Here is a 20,702-nt window from a genome sequence, read left to right on the forward strand (position 1 = left end):
TCAAAATGCTTCAAACTTAATGAAATTTTGCAAAAATGATAACTTGCAAGGGTAGATGCCTTCTTTGACTTTGGAATTTCCAAAAATGGCTGCCGCTCGCCTGGCAATGGGGGGACGAGGGTGCCATCCGTTATTGCTAGCAATTACAAATCTAGTTATTTTTATTTTTCTTCCACACATTTTGTCCGCGCGAGTTCTCAGAATTGAACGGACCAATGTTTATGGAACTCAACTATAATGAAGAACCCCATTTGAAGTTGTGCACCTTGCTATGGAATGGTAAAAGATGGCCGCCGTTTCCATGGAAACAGCACAAATGCGAAAAAAATCAAAGTGGTCCAAACTGGAAGAAACTCCACAGGAATGTTAACTGGCATGTGCTGATTTCCAGTTTGACTTTGGAATTTTCAAAATGGCTGCCGTTACCATGGAAACAGCTAAACTATCAAAAATTCTAACTCTTTCGTTATAACATCCAACTGGATGAAACTTTATGAAAATGTTCTCCAGTGTGCCAAGATGTCAAGACAATATATGGATAGTTCAAAATGGCCGCCGTTGTCATGGAAACTGGGGCCCAGTTTTGCATTGACCCTATGGAAAAATGCATAAAATCAGCATTTTCTCAGAGAGTAGTGCACCAAAGTCAATGAAACTGTATTGATATATAACATGACATGTGGCAATGAGACGTACGCTTTTAGAATTTTGGAATTATCTACTGTAACCATGGTTGTAGCACAAATGTTCAAAATTTCCAAAAAGAATTAAGTGCTGCAAACTGGATGAAACTTTACAAGAATAGTGACTGACATGTGCGGAGTTCCATTTTGAAGTTGGAATTTCCAAAATGGCCGCCGTAACCATGGAAACAGCAAAAATATCAAAATTTTCAAAATGCTTCAAACTTAATGAAATTTTGCAAAAATGATGACTTGGATGTGTAGATGCACTCTTTGACTTAGAAATTTTCAAAATGGCTGCCACTCGCCTGGCAATAGGGGGACGAGGGTGCCATCCGTTATTGCTAGCAATTACAAATCTAGTTATGTCACCCGATCGACAATGTCGGGTGACATATTGCTATTCCTCTGTTTCTTTTTCACTATTATTATTATTATTATTTTTCTTCCACCTAATTTTGTCCGGCAGTTTTCTCAGAGCCAAAGGAACCAATCTGAATGATGGTGCACTATAACAAGGAACCCTGACTTTCCAGTTGCAGTGCAACTTTGGAACTAAAAAATGGCTGCCATCACCATGGAAACCGAAAAATAATGGAAAATTCCAGTTTTTGGTTTTGATGAATTATTTGGAAATGCTTTAACTTAGAATCATTATATTTTGATACAATGTAGGTGCCGGGCATATACTGGTTTTGGATGATTTTGGCAATCATTGGAACTGCTATGTTGCCATGGATACTACACCAAAAATTTCAAAAATATGGAAATGCTCCAAATTTTATAAAACTTCACAGTAATGATGAGCAACATTGGTAGATGTGGAATTTGGTGTTGCAATTTCGAAAATGTCTGCCGTTACCATGGAAACAATGCAAAACAGGTCAAAATGGTCTAAAAACCTTCAAGTGGCATTTACTTTCTTAAAATGGTAGGTCAAATTGATTGAAACTTTGATGGTATGGTCCCTCCCATGTACCAATGTGGTATATGCCATTCAATTTTGGGAACGGTCTCTGTTGCCATAGGAACCATCCCAAATGTCAAAAATTTCAAAAATTTCAAAATGCTCCAAAATTGATGAAACTTAATAGGATTGTACACTGACAAGTCTGAATGAGACTTTTGAAGTTGGAATTTCCAAAATGGCCACCGTTGCCATGGACACTGCGGAAATGTCAAATATTTTCAAAATGCTCCAAACTTTATGAAACTTAATATTATTGTTAACTTGCATGTATAGATGAGACTTTTGACTTTGGAATTTTCAAAATGTCTGCCGTTGCCATGGAAACAGCAAAAATGTGAAATTTTCTATAATGCTCTCAATGTACTGAAAATTTACAGAATGATGTACTGCAATGCATATATGTGCATTCACTGTTAAACAATTTTGAAATGGCTGCCGCTTAGTGGCAATTGGGGGAAGGGTGACATCCGCTATTGCTTGCAATGGCAATTCTAGTTATTATTATACTTCCACCTATTTTGTCCGGCATGTTTTTTGGAGTGAAATGGAACCAATCTTAATGATAGTTCACTATAAGGTGGAACAAAAAATTTCGGGGTGCAGGTGGGTCTAAGACCATAAAAAATGGCTGCCGTTTCCATGGAAACAGAATAATTGTGAAAAATTCCAGTTTTTGGTTTTGGTGAATAATTTGGAGATTCTTAAACTCAGAATCATCATATTTTGATACAATGTAGGTGCCAGCCATAGACTGGTTTTGGATGATTTTGGCAATCATTGGAACTACTATGTTGCCATGGAAACTGCACAAAAAAATTTCAAAAATATCAAAATGCTCCAAATTATTTGAAACTTTAGCATAACGATGAGCAACTTTGGTAGATGTGGAATTTGGCGTTGGAATTTCCAAAATGTCTGCCGTTTCCATGGAAACAAGGCAAAAAGGTCAAAATGCTCCAAAAACTTCCGGGTTTGGTGAATAACTTTGGTATGCTTGAACTTAAAATCATCAAATTTTAATGCAATATAGTTGTCCACTATATACAGGTTTTGAATGATTTTGACAATCATTGGAACTACTCTGTTACCATGGATACAGGATCAAATATTTCAAAAATTTCAAAATGCTCCAAAATTGATGAAACTTAATATGATTCTTGACTGGCAAGTCTGGATGAGACTTTTGGCTTTGGAATTTCCGAAATGGCCACCGTTGCCATGGAAACTGCAAAAAAGTAAAAAATTCTCAAAATGCTCCAAACTTAATGAAACTTGATATTATTGTTAACTGGCAAGTAAAGATGAGACTTTTGACTTTGAAATTTTCAAAATGGCTGCCGTTGCCATGGAAACAGCAGAAATGTGAAATTTGTTAAATTGCTCTCAATGTACTGAAAATTTACAGAAAGATGTATTGCCATGCATAAATGTGCATTCACTGTTAAACAGTTTTGAAATGGCTGCCGCCTAGTGGCAATTGGGGGAAGGGTGACATCTGCTATTGCTTGCAATGGCAATTCTAGTTATGTCACCCGATCGACAAAGTCGGGTGACATATTGCTTTTCCTCTGTTTCTTTTTCCCTATTATTATTATTATGTCACCCGATCGACAATGTCGGGTGACATATTGCTTTTCTTATGTTTCTTTGTTATGTCACCCGATCGACAATGTCGGGTGACATATTGCTTTTCCTCTGTTTCTTTTTCTGTATTATTATTATTATTATACTTCCACCTTTTTTGTCCGGCATGTTTTTTGGAGTGAAATGGAATCAATCTTAATGATAGTTCACTATAAGGTGGAACAAAAAATTTCGGGGTGCAGGTGGGTCTAAGACCATAAAAAATGGCTGCCGTTTCCATGGAAACAGAATAATTGTGAAAAATTCCAGTTTTTGGTTTTGGTGAATAATTTGGAGATTCTTAAACTCAGAATCATCATATTTTGATACAATGTAGGTGCCAGCCATATACTGGTTTTGGATGATTTTGGCAATCATTGGAACTACTATGTTGCCATGGAAACTGCACCAAAAATTTCAAAAATATGAAAATGCTCCAATTTTTTTGAAACTTCATGGTAACGATGAGCAACATTGGTAGATGAAGAATTTGGCGTTGGAATTTCCAAAATGTCTGCCGTTACCATGGAAACAGAGCATAAGTGTCAAAATGCTCTAAAAACTTCAGGGTTTGGTAAATAATTTTGGTATGCTTGAACTTGAAATCATCAAATTTTTACAAAATATAGTTGTCCACTATATACAGGTTTTGAATGATTTTGACAATCATTGGAACTACTCTGTTACCATGGATACAGGAGCAAATATTTTAAAAATTTCAAAATGCTCCCAAATTGATCAAACTTAATATGATTGTTGACTGACAAATCTGGATGAGACTTTTGACTTTGGAATTTCCAAAATGGCCACCGTTGCCATGGAAACTGCAAAAAAGTAAAAATTTCTCAAAATGCTTTGAACTTAATGAAACTTGATGTTATTGTTAACTGGCTAGTACAGATAAGACTTTTGACTTTGAAATTTTCAAAATGGCTGCCGTTGCCATGGAAACAGCAGAAAAGTGATTTTTTTTAAAATGCTCTGAATGTACTGAAAATTTACAGAAAGATGTATTGCCATGAATATATGTGCATTCACTGTTAAATCATTTTGAAATGGCCGCCGGTTAGTGGAAATAGGGGAAGGGTGACATCCGCTATTGCTTGCAATGGCAATTCTAGTTATTATTATTATTCTTCCACCTTTTTTTGTCCGACAGGTTTTTTGGAGTAAAATGGAACCAATCTTAATGATAATTCACTATAAGGAGGAACACAAAATTTCGGGTTGCAGTAGGGTCTAAGACCATAAAAAATGGCTGCCGTTTCCATGGAAACGGAACAATTGGGAAAAATTCCAGTTTTTGGTTTTGTGAATAATTTAGAGATGCTTAAACTCAGAATCATCATATTTTATCACAATGTAGGTGCCAGCCATATATTGGTTTTGGATGATATTGGCAATCATTGGAACCACTATGTTGCCATGGAAACTACCCCAAAAATTTCAAAAATTTCAAAATGGTCCAAATTTTTTGAAACTTCATAGTAACGATGAGCAACTTTGGTAGATGCGTAATTTGGCGTTGGAATTTCCAAAATGTCTTCCGTTACCATGGAAACAGTGCTTAAGTGTCAAAATGCTCTAAAAACCTCAGGGTTTGGTAAATAATTTTGGTATGCTAGAACTTGAATTCATCAAATTTTTACACAATATAGTTGTCCACTATATACAGCTTTTGAATGATTTTGACAATCATTGGAACTCTTCTGTTACCATGGATACAGGACCAAATATTTCAAAAATTTCAAAAAGCTCCTAAATTGATCAAACTTAATATGATTGTTGACTGGCAAGTCTGGATGAGACTTTGGACTTTGGAATTTCCAAAATGGCCACCGTTGCCATGGAAACTGCAAAAAAGTCAAAAATTCTCAAAATGCTTTGATCTTAATGAAACTTGATATTATTGTTAACTGGCAAGTACAGATGAGACCTTTGACTTTGAAATTTTCAAAATGGCTGCCGTTGCCATGGAAACAGCAGAAATGTGATTTTTTTTAAAATGCTCTCAATGTACTGAAAATTTACAGAAAGATGTATTGCCATGTATCTATGTGCATTCACTGTTAAACCATTTTGAAATGGCTGCCGCTTAAAGGCAATGGGGGGAAGGGTGACATCCGCTATTGCTTGCAATGGCAATTCTAGTTATTATTATTTTTCTTCCACCTAATTTTGTCCGGCAGTTTTCTCAGAGCCAAAGGAACCAATCTGAATGATAGTGCACTATAACAAGGAACCCTGACTTTCCTTGTGCTTTCCGGTATTGGAACTAAAAAAATGGCTGCCATCACCATGGAAACGAAAAAATGGTGAAAAAATATACTTTTAGAGTTAAGGGAATTGTTTGAGAATGCTTAAGCTTAAAATCTTTAGATTTTAATACAATGTAGGTGCCCACTATATACTGCTTTGGGATGATTTTGGCAATCATTGGAACTGCTATATTGCCATGGATACCACACCAAAAATTTCCAAAATATGGAAATGCTCCAAATTTAATGAAACTTCACAGAAACGATGAGCAACATTGTAAGATGTGGAATTTGGCGTTGGAATTTTGAAAATGTCTGCCGTTACCATGGAAACAATGCAAAACAGGTAAAAATGGTCCAAAAACCTTAAAGTGGCATTAACTTTCTTAAAATGGTAGATCAAATGGATCGAAACTTTGATGGTATGGTCCCTCCCATGTACCAATGTGGTATATGCCATTAAATTTCGGGAACGGTCTCTGTTGCCATGGGAACCATCACAAATGTCAAAAATTTCAAAAATTTCAAAATGCTCCAAATTTGATGAAACTTAGTATGATTGTAGACTGGCAAGTCTGGATGAGAATTTTGAAGTTTGAATTTCCAAAATGGCCACCGTTGCCATGGAAACTGCAAAAATGTCAAATATTTTCAAAATGCTCCAAACTTAATGAAACTTTATACTATTGTCAACTGGCATGTATAGATGAGACTTTTGACTTTGAAAATTTCAAAATGGCTGACGTTGCCATGGAAACAGCAAAAATGTCATGTTTTTAAAAATGATCTAAATGTACTGAAAATTTACAGAAAAATGCATAGCCATGCAAATGTGTGCATTCACTGTTAAAAGTTTTTAAAATGGCTGCCGCTTAGTGGCAATTGGGGGAAGGGTGACATCCGCTATTGCTTGCAATAGCAATTATGGCACCCTCAACGGAGTTGGGGTGACGTATTGTTATTGTACGTTTCTTTTTTTTCTTATTTTTATTATTTTTCTTCCACCTAATTTTGTCCAGGAGATTTCTTGAAATCCAATGGACCAAAGTTGATGGAACTCTATTATATAAAGGACCCTTAGGTGAGGAGTTGCAGGCACCATGGAATGGTTCAAGATGGCTGCCGTTACCATGGAAACGGAACAAATGTGAAAAAATCCAGTTTTTTGTTTTGGTGAACTGTTTGGATATGCTTTAACTCAGAATCATTATATTTTAATACAATGTAAGTGCCCACTATATACAGGTGTTGGATGATTTTGGCATTCATTGGAACTACTATGTTGCCATGGAAACTACACCAAAAATTTCAAAAATATCAAAATGCTCCAAACTTCATGAAACTTCACAGTAACGATGAGCAACATTGGAAGATGTGGCATTTGGAAATATCTGTTGTTACCTTGGAAACAATGCAAAAAGGTCAAAACTTTGAATTTTCACAGAACATTCCAGAACATCAATGTTAAATTTATTCTAGAGACATTAAATGGTATATGTTTATGGAGGGCAAAAAATTGCAGCGAGGGTTTGACTTTGGAATATTCAAAATGGCCGCGGTTACCATGGAAACAGCAAAAATATGAAAAACTTCAAAATGCTTCAAATTTAAGGAAACTTATAACAAATGTTGCCTAGCTTATGTAGACTTGACTTTTGAGTTTGGAATTTTCAAAATGGCCGCCGTTACCATGGAAACAGCAAAATTATCGGAATATTCAAAATGGCCGCGGTTACCATGGAAACAGCAAAAATATGAAAAACTTCAAAATGCTTCAAATTTAAGGAAACTTATAACAAATGTTGCCTAGCTTATGTAGACTTGACTTTTGAGTTTGGAATTTTCAAAATGGCCGCCGTTACCATGGAAACAGCAAAATTATCCAAAATTTCAAAATGCTTCAAACTTAATGAAACTTTGCAAAAATGTTACTAGACATCTGTAGATGCACTATTTGACTTTGGAATTTTCAAAATGGCTGCCGCTCACCTGGCAATGGGAGAAGGGTGCCATCCGTTATTGCTAGCAATTACAAATCTAGTTCTAGTTATTATTATTCTTCCACCTTTTTTTGTCCGACAACTTTTTTGGAGTGAAATGGAACCAATCTTAATGATAGTTCAATATAAGGAGGAACAAAAAATTTCGGGTTGCAGTAGGGTCTAAGACCATTAAAAATGGCTGTCGTTTCCATGGAAATGGAACAATGGTGAAAAATTCAACTTTTTGGTTTTGGTGAATTATTTGTACATGCTTAAACTCAGAATCATTATATTTTGGTACAATGTAGGTGCCAGCCATATACTGGTTTTGGATGATTTTTGGCAATCATTGGAACTACTATGTTGCCATGGTAACTACACCAAAAATTTCAAAAATATCAAAATGCTCCAAATTTTTTGAAACTTCATAGTAACGATGAGCAACTTTGGTAGATGCGTAATTTGGCGTTGGAATTCCCAAAATGTCTGCCGTTACCATGGAAACAGTGCATAAGTGTCAAAATGGTCTAAAAACCTCAGGGTTTGGTGAATAATTTTGGTATGCTTGAACTTAAAATCATGAAATTTTAATGCAATATAGTTGTCCACTATAACCAGGTTTTGAATGATTTTGACAATCATTGGAACTACTATGTTACCATGGATACAGGATCAAATATTTCAAAAATTTCAAAATGCTCCAAAATTAATGAAACTTAATATGATTGTTGACTGGCAAGTCTGGATGAGACTTTTGACTTTGGAATTTCCAAAATGGCCACCGTTGCCATGGAAACTGCAAAAATGTCAAAAATTCTCTAAATGCTTTGAACTTAATGAAACTTGAGATTATTGTTAACTGGCAAGTAAAGATGAGACTTTTGACTTCAAAATTTTAAAAATGGCTGCCGTTGCCATGGAAACAGCAGAATTGTGAAATTTTTTAGAATGCTTTCAATGTACTGAAGAATTACAGAAAGATGTATTGCCATGCATATATGTGCATTCACTGTTAAACAATTTTGAAATGGCTGCCGCTTAGTGGCAATTTGGGGAAGGGTGACATCCGCTATTGCTTGCAATGGCAATTCTAGTTTTCTTATTATGGCACCCTCAACGGAGTTGGGGTGACATATTGTTATTCTACGTTTCTTTTTTTTCTTATTATGTCACCCGATCGACAATGTCGGGTGACATATTGCTTTTCCTCTGTTTCTTTACTATTATTATGTCACCTGATCGACAATGTCGGGTGACATATTGCTTTTCCTCTGTTTCTTTTTCCCTATTATTATGGCACCCTCAACGGAGTTGGGGTGACATATTGTTATTCTATGTTTCTTTTTTTATGGCACCCTCAACGGAGTTGGGGTGACATATTGTTATTGTTCGTTTCTTTTTTTTCTTATTATTTTTATTATTTTTATTCTTCCACACTTTTTGTCCAAGACAGTTCTCGGAATTGGATGGACCAATCTTGATGGAACTATGCTATAATGTTGTCCACCATGTGAAGTTGTGCACCTGACTTTGGAATGTGCAAGATGGCCGCGGTTACCATGGAAACTCAAAAAATGTAAAAAAAAATAAAAATTCTAACTCTTTCGTTATAAGAGCCAACCTTATGAAACTTTTTGGAAATGTTGGTGGTGGGGCCCCGAGGTACCAACAATACTTAGAAATTCCGAAATGGCTGCCATTGCCATGGAAACAGGCGAAATGTTTAACATAGAACATTCCAGAACATCTATGTTGAATTTATTCCAGAGACATTTTATGTTAAATGATGGTATATAATTATGGTGAGAACAAATTGCAGGAGCAGGTTGACTTTGGAATTTTCAAAATGGCCGCCGTTACCATGGAAACAGCAAAAATACGAAAAACTTCAAAATGCTTCAAATTTATTGAAACTTTTAATAAATGTTGCTTAGCTAATGTAGAATTGACTTTTGAGTTTTGATTTTCCAAAATGACCACCGTTACCATGGCTACCGCTCACCTGGCAATAGGGAAAGGGTGCCATCCGCTATTGCTTGCAATCGCAAATCTAGTTTCTTATTATTATGGCACCCTCAACGGAGTTGGGGTGACGTATTGTTATTGTACGTTTCTTTTTTTTTTTATTTTTATTATTTTTCTTCCACCTAATTTTGTCCTGGAGATTTCTGAAAATCCAATGGACCGAGGTTGATGGAACTCTATGATATAGAGGACCCTTAGGTGAAGAGTTGCAGGCACCATGGAATGGTTCAAGATGGCTGCCGTTACCATGGAAACGGAACAAATGTGAAAAAATCTAGTTTTTTGTTTTGGTGAACTGTTTGGATATGCTTTAACTCAGAATCATTATATCTTAATACAATGTAGGTGCCCACTATATACAGGTGTTGGATGATTTTGGCATTCATTGGAACTACTATGTTGCCATGGAAACTACGCCAAAAATTTCAAAGATCTCAAAATGCTCCAAACTTTATGAAACTTCACAGTAATGATGAGCAACATCGGATGATGTGTCATTTGGAGTTGGAATTTCCAAAATGTCTGTAGTTACCATGGAAACAATGCGAACAGGTCAAAAAATTAAAAAATAAATAAAAATCCTGCAAACTGGATGAAACTTAACAGAAATGGTCACTGGCATAAGCAGAGTTGACTTTTGAAGTTGGAATTTTCAAAATGGCCGCCGTAACCATGGAAACAGCAAAAATTTCAAAAATTTCAAAATGCTCCAAACGAGATTTTACAACAACATTAATAAACATGTGTAAAAGCTCTCTTGGACTTTGAATTTTTCAAAATGGCTGCCACTCGCCTGGCAATGTGGGAAGGGTGCCATCCGCTATTGCTTGCAATGGCAAATCTAGTTATTATTATTTTTTTTCTTGCAACAAATTTTGTCCAGGTGATTTCTCGAAATCCAATGGACCAATGTTGATGGAACTCTACTATAGTAAGGACCCCCAGTTGCAGAGTTGCAGGAAGCATGGAATGGTTCAAGATGGCTACCGTTTCCATGGAAACAGAACAAATGTGAAAAAATCCAGTTTTTTGTTTTGGTGAACTGTTTGGATATGCTTTATCTCAGAATCATTATATGTTGATACAATGTAGGTGCCCACTATATACAGGTGTTGGATGATTTTGGTGATCATTGGAACTACTATGTTGCCATGGAAACTACACCAAAAATTTCAAATTTCTCAAAATGCTCCAAACTTCAGGAAACTTCACAGTAACGATGAGCAACATTGGAAGATGTGGAATTTGGCGTTGGAATTTCCAAAATATCTGTTGTTACCTTGGAAACAATGCAAAAAGGTCAAAACTTTGAATTTTCACAGAACATTCTAGAACATCAATGTTAAATTTATTCTAGAGACATTAAATGGTATATGATTATGGAGGGAAAAAATAGCAGCAGGGGTATGTCTTTGGAATATTCAAAATGGCCGCCGTTACCATGGAAACAGCAAAAATATCCAATATTTCAAAATGCTTCAAACTTAATGAAACTTTGCAAAAATGTTACTAGACATCTGTAGATGCACTATTTGACTTTGGAATTTTCAAATTGGCTGCTGCTCACCTGGCAATGGGGGAAGGGTGCCATCTGTTATTGCTAGCAATTACAAATCTAGTTATTATTATTTTTCTTCCACCTAATTTTGTCCGCTCGCTTTCTCAGAGCCAAAGGAATCAATCTGAATGATGGTGCACTATAACAAGGAACCCTGACTTTCCTGTTGCTTTTTGATATTGGCACTAAAAAAATGGCTGCCATCACCATGGAAACGGAAAAATGGTGAAAAAATATAATTTTGGAGTTAGGTGAATTGTTTGAGAATGCTTAACCTTAAAATCTTTAGATTTTAATACAATGTAGGTGCCCACTATATACTGCTTTGGGATGATTTTGGCAATCATTGGAACTGCTATGTTGCCATGGATACTACACCAAAAATTTCAAAAATATCAAAATGCTCCAAATTTTTTGAAACTTCATAGTAACGATGAGCAACATTGGTAGATGCATAATTTGGCGTTGGAATTTCCAAAATATTTGCCGTTACCATGGAAACAGTGCATAAGTGTCAAAATGCTCTAAAAACCTCAGGGTTTGGTGAATAATTTTGGTGTGCTTGAAATTGAAATCATAAAGTTTTTACACAATATAGTTGTCCACTATATACAGGTTTTGAATGATTTTCACAATCATTAGAACTCTTCTGTTACCATGGATACAGGATCAAATATTTCAAAAATTTCAAAATGCTCCAAAATTGATAAAACTTAATATGATTGTTGACTGGCAAGTCTGGATGAGACTTTTGACTTTGGAATTTCCGAAATGGCCACCGTTGCCATGGAAACTGCAAAAATGTCAAAATTCTCAAAATGCTTTAAACTTAATGAAACTTGATATTATTGTTCACTGGCAAGTAAAGATGAGACTTTTGACTTTGAAATTTTCAAAATGGCTGCCGTTGCCATGGAAACAGCAGAAATGTGAATTTTTTTAAAATGCTCTCAATGTACTGAAAATTTACAGAAAAATGTATTGCCGTGCATATATGTGCATTCACTGTTCAACAATTTGAAATGGCTGCCGCTTAGTGGCAATTGGGGGAAGAGTGACATCCGCTATTGCTTGCAATGGCAATTCTAGTTATGTCACCCGATCGACAATGTCGGGTGACATATTGCTATTCCTCTGTTTCTTTTTCACTATTATTATTATACCCCATGCAACGAAGTTGCGGAGGGTATAATGTTTTTGACCTGTCCGTCCGTCCGTCTGTCCGTCCGTCAGTCCGTCCGTCCGTCAGTCCGTCAGTCCTGTTTCTTGTCATCGCAACTCCTCTCAAACCACACAACAGAATTTCACGAAACCTTTTCAGATAATAAGGACATACTATGTAGTTGTGCATATCAACGGGAAATTTCGATTCAATTTTTTTTCTAGGAGTTACGCCCCTTTGAACTTATTTACTTTAATGTACTACTGCAACAGTTTGTCATCGCAACTCCTCTCAAACCACACAACAGAATTTCACGAAACCTTTTCAGATAATAAGGACATACTATGTAGTTGTACATATCGACTGGAAATTGCGATTCAATTTTTTTTCTAGGAGTTACGCCCCTTTGAACTTATTTACTTTAATGTACTACTGCAACAGTTTGTCATCGCAACTTCTCTCAAACCACACAACAGAATTTCACGAAACCCTTTCAGATAATAAGGACATACTATGTAGTTGTGCATATCGACGGGAAATTGCGATTCAATTTTTTTTCTAGGAGTTACGCCCCTTTGAACTTATTTACTTTAATGTACTACTGCAACAGTTTGTCATCGCAACTCCTCTCAAACCACACAACAGAATTTCACGAAACCTTTTCAGATAATAAGGACATACTATGTAGTTGTGCATATCGACGGGAAATTGTGATTCAATTTTTTTTCTAGGAGTTACGCCCCTTTGAACTTATTTATTTTAATGTACTACTGCAACAGTTTGTCATCGCAACTCCTCTCAAACCACACAACAGAATTTCACGAAACCTTTTCAGATAATAAGGACATACTATGTAGATGTGCATATCGACAGGAAATTACGGTTCAATTTTTTTTCTAGGAGTTATGCCTCTTTGAACTTATTTGCTTCAATGTACTTCTGCAACAGTTTGTCATCTCAACTCCTCTGAAAACACACAACAGAATTTCATGAAATTTTGTAGATAATAAGGACATACTATGTAGATTGACAGGAAATTATTATTCAATATTTTTTCTTATACAATTTTTTTTCTTATACTTATTTAATTTCTCCAATGACAATGTGGGGACATGGGGTATGTGAGCGTGCTCACTAAGGTTCTTTAATTATGGCACCCTCAACGGAGTTGGGGTGACATATTGTTATTCTACGTTTCTTTTTTTTCTTATTATGTCACCCGATCGACAATGTCGGGTGACATATTGCTTTTCTTATGTTTCTTTGTTATTATTATTATTCTTCCACCTTTTTTTGTCCGTCAGGTTTTTTGGAGTAAAAGGGAACCAATGTTGATGGAACTCTACTATAATGAGGACCCCCATCTGAAGTTGTGCACCTTGCTATGGAATGGTTAAAAATGGCCACCGTTTCCATGGAAACGGAACAAATGTGAAAAATTCCACTTTTTGGTTTTGGTGAATTATTTGGAGATGCTTTAACTAAGAATCATTATATTTTGGTACAATGTAGGTGCCCACTATATACTGGTTTTGGATGATTTTTGGCATTCATTGGAACTACTATGTTGCCATGGATACCACACCAAAAATTTCAAAATTATCAAAATGCTCCAAATTCAATGAAACTTCACAGTAACGATGAGCAACATTGGAAGATGTGCAATTTGGCGTTGGAATTTCCAAAATGTCTTGTGTTACCATGGAAACAAGGCAAAAATGGTCAAAACGCTTAAAAACCTTAAAAAGTGGCATTTACTTCCTTAAAATGGTAGGTCAAATCCATTGAAACTCTGATGGTATGTTCCCTCCCGTGTACCAATGTGGTATCTGCCATTAGAAATTTGGAATGGTCTGTGTTACCATAGAAACCAGCCAAAATGTCAAAAATTTCAAAAATTTCAAAATGCTCAAAAAGTAATGAAACTTAATATGATTGCTGACTGTCAGGTCTGCATGAGATTTTTGAAGTTGGAATTTCCAAAATGGCTACCGTTGCCATGGAAACTGCAGAAATGTCAAATATTTTCAAAATGCTCAAAACTGAATGAAATTTAGTATTATTGTTAACTGGCATGTACAGATGAGACTTTTGACTTTGGAATTTCCAAAATGGCTGCCGTTGCCATGGAAACAGAAGAAATGTGAAACTTTTGACAATCCTCTAAATGAACTCAAAATTTACAAAAAGATATATCGCAATTCATAGATCTGTATTCACTGTTTACTTGTTTTGAAATGGCTACCGCTTAGTGGCAATGGGGGAAGGGTGACATCCGCTATTGCTTGCAATGGCAATTCTAGTTTTTCTTATTCTTCTTCCACACATTTTGTCCGTCGTGTTTCTCGGAATGCTATGGACCAATGTTGATGGAACTTTACTATAATGAGGACCCCCATGTAAAGTTGTGCACCTTGGTATGGAATGGTAAAAGATGGCCGCCGTTTCCATGGAAACAGCAAAAATGCGAAAAAAATCAAAGTGTTCCAAACTGGAAGAAACTCCACAGGAATGGTGACTGACATGTGCTGATTTCCAATTTGACTTTGGAATTTTCAAAATGGCTGCCGTTACCATGGAAACAGCTAAAATATCAAAAATTCTAACTCTTTCGTTATAAGATCCAACTGGATGAAACTTTATGAAAATGTTCTCCAGTATGCCAAGATGTCAAGACAATATTTGGATAGTTCAAAATGGCCGCCGTTGTCATGGAAACTGGGGCCAAGTTTTGCATTGACCCTATGGAAAAATGCATAAAATCAGCATTTTCTCAGAGAGTAGTGCAACAAAGTAAATGAAACTGTATTGATATATAACATGACATGTGGCAATGAGATGTCTGCTTTTAGAATTTTGGAATTATCTACTGTAACCATGGTTGCAGCACAAATGTTCAAAATTTCCAAAAAAAATTAAGTGCTGCAAACTGGATGAAACTTTACAGGAATAGTGACTGACATGTGCGGAGTTGCATTTTGAAGTTGGAATTTCCAAAATGGCCGCCGTAACCATGGAAACAGCAAAATTGTCCAAAATTTCAAAATGATCCAAACTTAATAAAACTTTGCAAAAGTGATAGCTTGCAGGTGTAGATGCACTCTTTGACTTTGGAATTTCCAAAATGGCTGCCGCTCGCCTGGCAATGGGGGGGGGACGAGGGTGCCATCCGTTATTGCTAGCAATTACAAATCTAGTTATTATTATTTTTCTTCCACCTAATTTTGTCCGGCAGTTTTCTCAGAGCCAAAGGAACCAATCTGAATGATGGTGCACTATAACAAGGAACCCTGACTTTCCAGTTGACTTTGGAACTAAAAAATGGCTGCCATCACCATGGAAACCGAAAAATAATGGAAAATTCCAGTTTTTGGTTTTGATGAATTATTTGGAAATGCTTTAACTTAGAATCATTATATTTTGATACAATGTAGGTGCCGGGCATATACTGGTTTTGGATGATTTTGGCAATCATTGGAACTGCTATGTTGCCATGGATACTACACCAAAAATTTCAAAAATATGGAAATGCTCCAAATTTTATAAAACTTCACAGTAATGATGAGCAACATTGGTAGATGTGGAATTTGGTGTTGCAATTTCGAAAATGTCTGCCGTTACCATGGAAACAATGCAAAACAGGTCAAAATGGTCTAAAAACCTTCAAGTGGCATTTACTTTCTTAAAATGGTAGGTCAAATTGATTGAAACTTTGATGGTATGGTCCCTCCCATGTACCAATGTGGTATATGCCATTCAATTTTGGGAACGGTCTCTGTTGCCATAGGAACCATCCCAAATGTCAAAAATTTCAAAAATTTCAAAATGCTCCAAAATTGATGAAACTTAATAGGATTGTACACTGACAAGTCTGAATGAGACTTTTGAAGTTGGAATTTCCAAAATGGCCACCGTTGCCATGGACACTGCGGAAATGTCAAATATTTTCAAAATGCTCCAAACTTTATGAAACTTAATATTATTGTTAACTTGCATGTATAGATGAGACTTTTGACTTTGGAATTTTCAAAATGGCTGCCGTTGCCATGGAAACAGCAAAAATGTGAAATTTTCTATAATGCTCTCAATGTACTGAAAATTTACAGAATGATGTACTGCAATGCATATATGTGCATTCACTGTTAAACAATTTTGAAATGGCTGCCGCTTAGTGGCAATTGGGGGAAGGGTGACATCCGCTATTGCTTGCAATGGCAATTCTAGTTATATTTATTCTTCCACACTTTTTTGTCCATTCTATTTCTCGGAATTGGCTTGAACAATATTGATGGAACTATACCATAATGTAGACCACCACATTCTATAGTGCAGTGGGGTATGGCACTATCAAGATGGCTGCCGTTGCCATGGAAACGAAACAAATGTGAAAAATTTCTGCTTTTTGTTTTGGTGAACTGTTTGAATATGCTTACACTCAGAATCATCATATTTTAATACAATGAAGGTGCCCACTATATACAGGTGTTGGATGATTTTGGCACTCATTGGACCTACTATGTTGCCATGGAAACTACACCAAAAATTTCAAAAATATCAAAATGCTCCAAACTTTATGACACTTCACAGTCACGATGAGCAACATTGAAAGATGTGGAATTTGGCGTTGGAATTTCCAAAATATCTGTAGATACCATGGAAACAATGCAAAAAGGTCAAAACTTTGAATTTTCACAGAACATTCCAGAACATCAATGTTAATGTAATCTAGAGACATTAAATGGTATATGATGGTATATATGATAATGGAGGGAAAAAATTGCAGCGGGGGTTTGACTTTGGAATATTCAAAATGGCCGCCTTTACCATGGGAACAGCAAAAATTTGAAAAATTTCAAAGTTCTCCAAACTTAATGAAACTTTACAAAATTGACAATTGGCATGAGTAGATGCACTCTATGATTTTGGAATTTTCAAAATGGCTGCCGCTCGCCTGGCAATAGGGGAAGGGTGCCATCCGCTATTGCTTGCAATGGCAAATCTAGTTTTTATTATGTCACCCGATCGACAATGTCGGGTGACATATTGCTTTTCCTCTGTTTCTTTTTCCGTATTATTATTATTATTATTATTTTTCTTCCACCTAATTTTGTCCGCTCGCTTTCTCAGAGCCAAAGGAACCAATCTAAATGATGGTGCACTATAACAAGGAACCCTGACTTTGCTGTTGCTTTCCGGTATTGGAACTAAAAAAATGGCTGCAATCACCATGGAAACGGAAAAATGGTGAAAAAATATAATTTTGGAGTTAGGTGAATTGTTTCAGATTGCTTAACCTTAAAATCTTTAGATTTTAATACAATCTAGGTGCCCACTATATACTGCTTTGGGGTGATTTTGGCAATCATTGGAGCTGCTGTGTTGCCATGGATACTACACCAAAAATTTCCCAAATATGGAAATGCTCCAAATTTTATAAAACTTCACAGTAACGATGAGCAACATTGTAAGATGTGGAATTTGGCGTTGGAATTTTGAAAATGTCTGCCGTTACCATGGAAACAATGCAAAACAGGTCAAAATGGTCCAAAAACCTTAAAGTGGCATTAACTTTCTTAATATGGTAGGTCAAATGGATCGAAACTTTGATGGTATGGCCCCTCCCATGAACCAATGTGGTATATGCCATTAAATTTTGGGAATGGTCTCTGTTGCCATAGGAACAATCACAAATGTCAAAAATTTCAAAAATTTCAAAATGCTCCAAATTTGATGAAACTTAATATGATTGTAGACTGGCAAGTCTGGATGAGACTTTTGAAGTTGGAATTTCCAAAATGGCCACCGTTGCCATGGAAACTGCAAAAATGTCAAATATTTTCAAAATGCTCCAAACTTAATGAAACTTAATATTATTGTAAACTGGCATGTATAAATGAGACTTTTGAATTTGAAACTTTCAAAATGGCTGCCGTTGCCATGGAAACAGCAAAAATGTCATGTTTTTAAAAATGATCTAAATGTACTGAAAATTTACAGAAAAATGTATAGCCATGCAAATATGTGCATTCACTGTTAAAAGTTTTTGAAATGGCTGCCGCTCAGTGGCAATGGGGGGGAAGGGTGACATCCGCTATTGCTTGCAATGGCAATTCTAGTTATTCTTCTTCTTCCTCTTCTTCCGCCGCTTTAAAAAATGAACTTGTCCGCAGCGTTTCTCCAAAACCGCTTGTCAGATTGACTTAGGATTTCATAAAATGGTAGACTAATATGTCTAGGTGAGCCATCAATCTTTTGTTTGTGCATTGGGGTCTATTAAGGGGTATTTTGGGGGGGTAGAAAGCAGGGAGGGTTTTACTATAGAACCCTATGGGATTTTCTTTTCAAATTTTTTTAAATGAATATAACTTGAAAACTATAAGTGATAGATACATACAGTCTTCAGAAATAATTAAAGGACAATAAAATAAATCACATGAAATATAGGGGGATGCCCTGGGGGTCATCCCCACCCCCTTCAATTTGAGAATGTGCTATTATCTTGTAAACGGTTCAGATCCCCACCCCTAAACCATATATATTCTTGTAGGGGACAATAAAACAAATCAAATGAAATAAAAGGGAAGTCCCTGGGGGGTCACCCCACCCCCTCTTGTTGGAAAACTTTTAAACGGTCCAGATCCCCACCCCTAAACCATATATATTCTTGTAGGGGACAATAAAACAAATCAAATGAAATAAAAGGGAAGTCCCTAGGGGGTCACCCCACCCCCTCTTGTTTGAAAACTTGTAAACGGTCCAGATCCCCACCCCTAAACCATATATATTCTTGTAAGGGACAATGAAACAAATCACATGTATTTAGATGGAAGTTCCTTGGGGTCACCCCTACCCCGTTCAATTTGAGAATGTACTTTTATCTTGTAAACAGTCCAGATCCCCACCCCTAAACCATATATATTCTTGTAGGGGACAATAAAACAAATCAAATGAAATAAAAGGGAAGTCCCTAGGGGGTCACCCCACCCCCTCTTGTTTGAAAACTTGTAAACGGTCCAGATCCCCACCCCTAAACCATATATATTTTTGTAAGGGACAATGAAACAAATCAAATGAAATAAGAGGGAAGTCCCTAGGGGGTCACCCCACCCCCTCTAGGTTGACAACTTGTAAACGGTCCAGATCCCCACCCCTAAACCATATATATTCTTGTAGGGGACAATAAAACAAATCAAATGAAATAAGAGGGAAGTCCCTAGGGGGTCACCCCACCCCCTCTAGGTTGACAACTTGTAAACGGTCCAGATCCCCACCCCTAAACCATATATATTCTTGTAGGGGACAATAAAACAAATCACTTGAAATAAAAGGGAAGTCCCTAGGGGTTCACCCCAACCCCTCTTGTTTGAAAACTTGAAAACGGTCCAGATCCCCACCCCTAAACCATATATATTCTTGTATGGGACAATAAAACAAATCACATGAAATTAGATGGAAGTTCCTGGGGGTCACCCCCACCCCGTTCAATTTGAGAATGTACTATTATCTTGTAAATGGTCCAGATCCCCACCCCTAAACCATATATTATCTTGTAGGGGACAATAAAACAAATCAAATGAAATGTAGGTAAAGTCCCTGGGGGCCACCACCACCCCCTCCTGTTTGAAAACTTGTAAATGGTGGAGATCCCTACTCGTAAGTCATATATATTCTTGTATGGGACAAAAAATCAAATCAAATGAACATGGGACCATATGAATGAGGAGTTATCGGAGCTTTGTTTGGGAGACTTCGTAACAGCATCCTGTTACAATTACTTCTTGTTTTCTTTAGTTTTGTCCCTTTATAACCTTATATGATATGCAAGCAGGGGCATCATCTGTGTCCCATGGACACATTCTCCATTTATTTGCTCTATTTTATCATGTTGACTGAAATTATTATAAAGGAATAAAATTTCCCCTTCTCATTCTTGGGCTTTTTGTGGCCTAAAATGAGTCCATGGACTTGCCTTCAAAATCCTTACTGAGTACCCTGATTATCTAATCATATATGAAACCTGTGCATATGTATCTCACATCTCATTATATTGATATGTATCCCTGATAATCTATTGCAGAAGAGCATGTAAACTACATTTTGAAAGTGCCCCTTTGAAGATTGTTCAAGCTTCCAGACAGTACATGTATGATGACACTGGCAATGAGTATCTAGATTGTATTGGTAATATTTCTCATGGTAAGCTATATAACATAGACATTACATGTATTTCTCATGATAAGAATATAATGTAGACAGCACTAAATGTATACATGTGGTATCTCTCATGGTAAGTATCAAGCAACATACAAAACTTATCCTTTATGATGAGGTAATGGCAGTATTTTTAATTATGGTATATTTTATTATGTAAATGGTAGTATTTTCAATACATCATAAGTATTATGATGTATTATAAATGGAAGTATTTCATAAGTATAGAC

At 36.2% G+C, this 20,702-nt stretch overlaps 1 protein-coding gene across 3 annotated transcripts in view; it reads left to right on the top strand.

Moving 5' to 3' along the window:
- Positions 1-20,702, top strand: part of LOC143045802 (5-phosphohydroxy-L-lysine phospho-lyase-like) — a 148,214-nt gene that overhangs the window by 110,143 nt on the left and 17,369 nt on the right. For all 3 annotated transcript variants that reach the window (XM_076218574.1, XM_076218572.1, XM_076218571.1), the window contains exon 2: positions 20,339-20,457. In XM_076218574.1, coding sequence (XP_076074689.1) covers positions 20,339-20,457 — 119 coding nt within the window. The remainder of the gene's footprint in view (positions 1-20,338; positions 20,458-20,702) is intronic.

The sequence above is a fragment of the Mytilus galloprovincialis genome, chromosome 9 (assembly GCF_965363235.1).
Source record: "Mytilus galloprovincialis chromosome 9, xbMytGall1.hap1.1, whole genome shotgun sequence".
Classification (NCBI taxonomy): domain Eukaryota; kingdom Metazoa; phylum Mollusca; class Bivalvia; order Mytilida; family Mytilidae; genus Mytilus; species Mytilus galloprovincialis.